The sequence below is a fragment of the Siniperca chuatsi genome, linkage group LG21 (genome assembly GCF_020085105.1).
Source record: "Siniperca chuatsi isolate FFG_IHB_CAS linkage group LG21, ASM2008510v1, whole genome shotgun sequence".
In the NCBI taxonomy this organism is placed as follows: Eukaryota; Metazoa; Chordata; class Actinopteri; order Centrarchiformes; family Sinipercidae; genus Siniperca; species Siniperca chuatsi.
In genome coordinates this window covers 8,452,955-8,460,958 of record NC_058062.1, presented here as the reverse complement: position 1 = coordinate 8,460,958, position 8,004 = coordinate 8,452,955, and the positions used below count along the sequence as shown (strand labels likewise).

At 41.7% G+C, this 8,004-nt stretch overlaps 1 protein-coding gene across 1 annotated transcript; it reads left to right on the top strand.

The window, feature by feature from the left end:
- The first annotated feature begins 3,176 nt into the window (after positions 1-3,176).
- Positions 3,177-6,916, top strand: uncx (UNC homeobox). The gene is made up of 3 exons (XM_044180250.1): positions 3,177-3,935; positions 4,443-4,618; positions 5,469-6,916. The coding sequence occupies exons 1-3, from the start codon at positions 3,677-3,679 to the stop codon at positions 6,507-6,509; spliced, it is 1,476 nt and encodes a 491-aa protein (XP_044036185.1). The 5' UTR covers positions 3,177-3,676; the 3' UTR covers positions 6,510-6,916.
- Positions 6,917-8,004: the final 1,088 nt, after the last annotated feature.

Below are 8,004 nucleotides of genomic sequence, written 5' to 3'. Positions count from 1 at the left end.
ATTGAAATGAAATTATTATTCTAATGGAAGTTTGGTTATTATTATTAGGAGGCACTAGTCATTCTAGCTTCATTTTTAATATATAAATGCTGGGGAGTAAAAAAAGATTTTGAAGGGCATTAGGGTGTCAGGATTGAATGAGGTAATTTGAAGGGAATTACTTTCTCTTCTATCAGAAATGAACTGAATTAAAAGTCCAAATCAATCGCTTTCACTTCTCCATTCTACTTTGACAGCGGCACAATTACAGATAATTAGATGGGAGGAAACTTTTAATTGTGGGATTAGAGGGAGAGAGAATTTGTAGGATCAGAGGAAATTTCGAGGCAGAGTTTCTTGCTTAAAATCGAATCAAAGGATTTGCGAGCTTAAAATGGCAACCAGCTTTTTTTCCTGGTGTTTAATTGGAATTGCATCTAGTTCATCCAAATCATCCAAAACAATTAATTTAGATTTAATTCTATAATTATCATCAAATCGAATAATGTGCAACCTAATTTAGATAGTTAAAAATTAACGTGCGTGAAGTTAATTGAGTAATTAAACTCCTAAACTGCTGCCTATTAATTTGCCTGCCTAATTAAAAATGAATTTGATTCTGTGCTGCTAAAGTAAGCATCAGTGTTGGATGGGCGTCTTGATAAGGCCTGTGTTTTATTTGGGGTTGGGGGTGTATCATTTGAACACCTTTATTAAGTTGGCACACCTATGAATTTCAGATATCTGGTTATCTGGAGGCAGGTGAGTGTAGCTACTGCTCCAAAATCCTCTTATACTCAGCCAAACAGACAAACAACACAAAAAGTTTCCGTTAAAGAGACTTATTTGGGGGGGGGGTTACAGTTATGTGTTTAGCCCCAAAAAGAAACTTTGATGGGTACAAAACGTGTGTGGATTGCTGGGCTACTTGGACTTTTGAACTCTTGATTAGAGTGTAAGTAAGTGAATGAGTGAGTGTAGAGTGTGTGTGTGTGTGTGTGTGTGTGTGTGTGTGTGTGTGTGTGTTAGGGGGAATTCATCACTGTGGTGAGTCGTGGACTTGCAGCCAACTTAAGAGCACTCCTAAGTGATTGGAGCAACATTTAACACTCCTAACTGATAAAATAAACATTTAGCATAAAGCAGCAACAGCAGAAAACAATAATGTGTGTCTGGCTCCAAGTATAAAGTGGCCATAAGTCAAAAGCATCATCTCATCATAAACACTCTCCAGGCTTCAGTGTGTGTTACTGGTCATTATATCTTTCAGTCACTCTTATGAATGAATTTAAATGTATCTAATGGGGGGGAGGGGGGTTGCTTGAGGTGAAGGGTTACAACTGACTAAGCCTTGAGGTGAAAACAGTCACATGCAGTGAAATATTAAATGGCAGCAAATGTAATGAAAATGTTATGTTTAGTTGGTTTAGAAAGGGCAAGTCTCTTTCTACAATGTCTGGTTGGAAACTGTTTATTTTAGGGTTACGTATATATTTAAAGAGGGAATGTTCCCCAGTTTTCCTTGTAAAGTAATATAACGTTTTGTTCACCTACTTTTGTACAACACATGATAAGGAAAACGCTGAACTATGTGCATCTGTCATGATTTCTCCTCCACCCCTTATTTGTCCTGGAATTCATCTCCTTGGATGGAAAGTTAATCAATTAGTCTATAGGCCCTATGTGCTCTTATTGATTCAGATCAACAAGACAAAAATGCAATAAAGACGATTTGTCCAGCTGCAACAAACGTCTCAGAATAAAACATAGTTTTATTATTGTTTTCTTTCCTTCTGAACAGCTGCCAAAAGGGCCAGTTATAAAAAAGGTAACAAGGCAGGGCAACTGCGCGACTGAATGCTGGCCTTGTTCGCCTTATTATCGGGTTAATTAAAGCTAGAATCTGACAATGTCACCCGGTTGTAGAAAAACGGATTTAAATGCAATGTCTCTGGAGACTGTGTCAAGGGCTGCCTTTCATTGAGCTCCTGTGTGCGCCCGTGTTGGGGACAGCCTCTATATATGCTTAGAAATGACGGAAAGCAATTATTGAATTTTAGATGTTCAAAAAGAAATGAATGGGGAGGAATTATTCATAAGATCTTGTCCGTGTGCGTTCAAATTAAAGTTAAAATACAAAGAGGGAAACGCTCCAAAGACAAGCCCACTGCTGCTGAAAAGGAAGATGGATAAATAGGCGAGATCATTTCTGAGGAGTTCATTAAAATGTAGGGCTGCACAGTGAAATACAGAGGGTTGTTATTTGGGCTCTGGGGTCAAGTGACGAGCGGATTATATACTTCCTCATAATAATATTAATTAAACAATTTGCATGCTAATAGGGTAACAATTATCGCAGCTTCTGTTGAGAGATTCAGGTTATTACAACATGCCAATCCGGGTGCCAAGGGTCAGGGAATGAGTGGGGTGCGAAATTTCAACTCTGATTAACATTATGACAGCGCCAGACTTGGGATAAATAAAGTCGAATTAATTATTTGAAAACCTAATGAGCAGATAGGATTTAGGCTGGTCACATATTGAGTGCAGGGGTTACACAAGTGGAGGAGCTTTCCAATTTTGTTTCCTGACAGGAAATGTTGTGAATGCCTGTAACGCAGGCTACATGTGAGTATGGTATTTTGTGGCTTTTTTATTCTGTTACATTGACTCCTGTTGTCCTTGTTCTTTCAGTTGTTGAAGCTTTCCTTTATTCGGTCATATATTTTGTTCATAACACAGCGTTGGTCGTAACTGAACCTTTCGCCTTGTAACAGTAAAATATTATAGTTTCACCTTCGCTTTGTGCCTCTTGCAATATCTCAGCTCCCCTTTAAATACACCCATATTTCAACAGTCACCCTATTTGTTTTACGCCCTGCATTGTGATTGTAAAGGTTTAATGTATTTAAATGATGATGCATAACATGGGGGTTTATCTTAACTCAGCGGTTCCCAAAGTCGGGCTCGGGGACAAGAAAGAGTCCCACAGTCCAGAGAAGGTTGCAGGTATCACTGGAATATTTTTATTCAGCAATATATTATTAGTTATTATTGTAGTTTCCCAATTTTTGATCAGCTTTCATTCTTTTATGCTACCTCACCAAGAGATGTGCCAATAAGAATACAAAAAAATACTACACAAAAAAAGATGATGATAATAATAATAATAATAATAATAATAATGAAGAAGAACATCTATGGCTTTAACTCATATAAAATCTGATATTTTCTGTTGTCTAATCTGGTCTAATATTCATCCATTAGCTGGTCCTCCACTGAACAAAAAGTCCGGGAGCCTCTGGCCTAACCTATCCGCCTGTAGTCTTTTCTTCCCGGGATCCAGTGAGTCCTTCCTCCCGGTGGGTCCCCCGTGTAGTTGCGATGTAGTTCTTATCAAAGCCCTCCTGTCTTGTTGTGACAGCTCTGATATTGTTTATTGAGGTGGATGTCAGCTTTAATTAGCAATCGATACGGGGAGCGTTTGCAGAGCGCGTCTCTGACGTCAGAGTCCATTACCGCTTCTCATTGGGTCTCATATTCCCAGAGCCTGGGCTAATTATTGGGAGGTTCATGTGGATAAAGTACAGCTCATCCCTCCCTTCACATCATGTCCCCTACTCGTTGGCCACACTCACTGCATGCTTTTTAAATTCCCATCACCGGCCTCCAGACGTCGTTTCCTTTTGCCTGCGGGATGATGGACAGCAGGATACTGGATCCACCTCACGCCCAGTTCGGAGGCTCTCTCGGCGGGATGGTGGGCTTCCCGTACCATCTGAGCCACCATCATGTTTACGAATTAGCCGGGCATCAACTTCAATCTGCGTCCGCGGTTCCTTTCTCGATAGACGGATTACTTAATGGTTCCTGCACGGCTTCAGTGGGTAATTCCAACCCCCTCTTGTCTTCGGGCTGCGGGATGAATGGAGATAATCAGCACTACAAACTGACAGGTAAGCCACATTACATACTACACAATAACCTCTCCTCTAGGCTGGCTGGTTGCACAAAGACAAAACCAGAAAGAAACAAAGACAGGATATTGCGATACAAGTTATCCTCTTGGTGGTGTGTTTAAAGGGCAAGCCAAACCACACAAACAGGCAGAGGAGTATTCTTCGCCCCCCACTTCATTTCCATCTACGAAAGCTAAAGATGCACCCAAGCAAAAACAATGTTCCTGTCAGTCAGTAAACACGAGAGCAAGGAAATGCCTGTGTTGACATCTGAAGGTTTCCTCAATTCAGAAAAGGCGACAGATTTGATAGAAGCTGCATGCTGCATGCGTGTAGACTGCAACATTTCAAATGCAGTCACCCTCTTCAGCTCTAAAGTTTGCAGAATTCTTTGCATATGCATGAAAGCAGTCTTGTTAGAATTGTGTTAAAATGTGGTAATTTTAAATAAATAAATATATATGTATGTATGTTTGTTTACATGTATTCTTGTTCTGCTGTCAGACTCGGGGGACCCAGACAAAGATAGCCCTGGTTGCAAGAGACGGAGAACTCGCACAAATTTCACTGGTTGGCAGCTGGAGGAATTAGAAAAGGCTTTTAATGAGAGCCACTATCCCGACGTGTTCATGAGGGAGGCACTGGCTCTCCGATTGGACTTGATAGAATCAAGGGTTCAGGTAAATATTTATTTAGTTAATTTAAATATATTTTCGCTGTGATTTTAAGCTTGTGTGTGTATCTTTATCCCTTTTGTTTATTATTCATTCATGGCAAAGGCTCAGTGTTTCAACTATAAGGTCCAAACTGCTGAAAACAAATTGTCGAGTAGCAACTGTTCATTTTGGGTCATAATACCTTGTAATATTTTTTAAATAATTAATAGTAGGCTACCCACTGCATGGATGTGTGTTGTTTGACCTTTCATGGCTTATACAAGTCAAATAAGTACATTTTAATTACACATTTATTTTGAAAAATAATGGAGCCTTTAATGGCGCCTGATATTTTGTCTTTTTAAATTTTTTATTCAATTATTTTGTCAGACATCTTGGCGTTATATTTGTCAAATGTATTGACAATCTTGGATAAACAAAGACCAAAAATATTCATTGAAACTCAATTAGTTTAATTGCATTACTGAACATACCAAACTATTTTATTTTATTATAAGAATATTTTTGTTTATGAAAACTAAACTTTCTAAGTTTAGGCTAAGTGTAACTGCAGAGTTTACATAGGAAAACAAATACTATTCAGACCTGTAAACCTGATATTCTATCCTGTAAATGTAAAGCTTCTTTTGTTAGGCTTCATCCCAACTTCTTGAAGCCTTGTCTGTGCACAGATTGGTTTTTAATCAAAGGCCTAATTAAAAGCCTGCATGGAAAACAGCAAGAGCAAGATGTAACCTCACTATTTGGTTTTATTACCATATTGTTAAAACACCGACGATTTCTGGTCTAATTAATTTCCCCCTTGTAGTGTCAGAAGTGCACTTTACACACGTTTTCACTTTTTGCTCTGCAGGTATGGTTTCAGAATCGCAGAGCCAAATGGAGGAAAAAGGAGAACACAAAGAAAGGTCCAGGTCGACCTGCTCACAACGCCCACCCCACCACCTGCAGCGGGGAGCCCATGGACCCCGAGGAGATCGCCCGGAGAGAGCTGGACAGGATGGAGAAGAAGAAACGAAAGCAGGAGCGACGGCTGCTCAAGTCCCAGAACAAGCTCCTTTCCGGGGATTTATTTCACACCCCGGGATCAGACAGCGACAGCGGGGTGTCGCATGTGACCGACAGTGACCACACCACAGGCCCGCTTTTTGACTCTGTGGGGGGAAACCAAACGCAATCGAGCTTCGACCAAACACCTCACTCTCTCCAGTCCCAAAACCAGAACCAAAGACACTTGGACCGGGAAGCTGGCGGATCCGAGCTGGACTCGCCCGACGCCAGCCACCGGTCAACCCTGTGCTCCAACAACAACAGAGCCTCCGGTGTGCAGAAACTCAACCCTTTTAGCGTCGAAAGCCTCCTTTCGGACTCCAGACCGAGACGCAACCCCGCGGCCTTACCCTCCTCACGGCCTTTAATAGGGAAAGGACACTTCCTGCTCTATCCCATCACGCAGCCGCTTGGATTCATTGTTCCTCAAACTGCTCTGAAGACAACAGCAGCAGTGAACTCTGACAGTGACACCCTGGCCGAGAGAAACCAGTCCAATGTCCACTGCAGCGTCTCTGCGAGCTCTGCGGGATGTAAGGGCAGCTCGCCGGACTCTGCAGACGCCACACAAAAGGGACAGGTGGGATCAGAGGAAAAGACACGTTCACCGCACACCAGCCCGTCCAGGGCCGCCTTTCCCACTGGCAAAAGTACTCAGACCTCTGTTATTTGCAGCGATTCGACTTTAACCCACGAACACAGTCCACAACTCATTAGACATGTCGATGCAGACAGAAAAGAGCATTTAGAGAACAAGGACCACCCTGACAACCCCGAGTCTGTCCTCAGTGACTGTCCAGCAGAAACAAAGACAGACTCTAAAGAAGATGTCGACTTGGAATAAATCATTGGGGGTAAAATAACAAGCAGAAACATACTGAAATAGCCTCTAAACGACAGGTCATTAGGCCAAAGCTTAACCAGAAACTACATCTTTGCATCTAATCTGTAGGTTTCCCCACTCTGCTGATATTTTCACAATGATGTTCTCTCTCTCTCTCTCTCTCTCTCTCTCTCTCTCTCTCTCTCTCTCTCTCTCTCTCTCTCTCTCTCTCTCTCTCTCTCTCTCTCTGCGGGGGTGTGTATGTGTGTGTGAGTCAGGAGTCTCTAGATATCCTTTAATGTGTGATAACCTGTCAAAAAAAAAACACAAGACCACGAGACCAACAAAAATCCTCAAGAGCTGTAAAAAGGTATTATACTATTTATATATGTAAGGTTTTTCTTAAATAAATCTATTGTATACAAGCACCTCAAACCGTGTGAGACCTTAAATAGCAGCACATACAGAGCAGGACTACTGTACAGTAGGAAGGGCTTTCTTAAGAAATCTCATGTTGTACTTTGTATATTGCCTTAACAAATTTATTCATCTATAAGCCCCCACTGAAATGAGGTTACGAGCCTGAGGCGAAAAGGACCCGCTCGACTCCTGCAGAGTTTTGATATGAAAGTAATTATTTTCCCGGTGGCTACTGCAGGGGGATTCAGTTTATTTTAGCTCAAAGGGGGTTATAATACATTACCGATTTCTAGTGATATGAAATCACATAAACTTCCAAGAATAATAGAATTAGCATGAAAAGGCCTGGGTGTCAAATTGAAATAGGAAAATAATAGCCCCGGCAGCTGGGAGTGTGTGTGTTTGTGCATATTGGATAGGAGATGGGGAATCGTGGGGAGGCATTTTCATGAGCATTTTCCCCTTCTTCTTCTCCCTCTCTCTCCACTTTGTCAGGTCCCCTTGTAGCGGGGCTATATTAAGATAGATGTTCGATGATATCCCTCATTGTTCTGTCGCTTTACATTGATGTTTCTGTGTTATCAGCCTATTGATCATGCGTCGGCTGTAATAGGACGGGCTGAGGCAAACGTGCCTATTTACAATAGCAGAACACATTTGTTCTAATAGGGTTGGTGGTCCCCAGGGAAGCCATGCGGGATCTGGGACATCTGCTCCCTTTTGCAATATTAGCAGTGTTGACCACAATATCACGTCGACCCAAAGGAAGAAATGTCGAGGCTGCCGTGTGGGGTGTAATAGCGTAAAAAAAAAAATCTTAAGACAAAACAAAAAACATCCAGTCCAGCTATAGCTGCTCATACCATTGTTAAAATCCACAAGCCCTTTAGTGTTCTCTTTGGGTCTTGATTTGCAAATAAATTGAAAACAATCAGAGGGGTGAGCTTTACGTCTGAGCCGGCGCAAATGAATTTCTGAGCCAGTGTCCCTTTCAAAATATTTACATAAATTTCAACCCATGCAGCTGTTTGCTCTAGGAAGCAATGTCTTATTAGGTTGGTGGGGGGTGGGGGGGGCAGACACAGCCGACATGGCA

Bases quoted from the DNA above. Each gene is read 5' to 3' on its own strand.
- uncx (XM_044180250.1), top strand. From the start codon at position 3,677: ATGATGGACAGCAGGATACTGGATCCACCTCACGCCCAGTTCGGAGGC. The intron at 3,936-4,442 runs GTAAGCCACATT...TTCTGCTGTCAG, and splicing joins TCAGCACTACAAACTGACAG to ACTCGGGGGACCCAGACAAA. The intron at 4,619-5,468 runs GTAAATATTTAT...TTTGCTCTGCAG, and splicing joins TGATAGAATCAAGGGTTCAG to GTATGGTTTCAGAATCGCAG.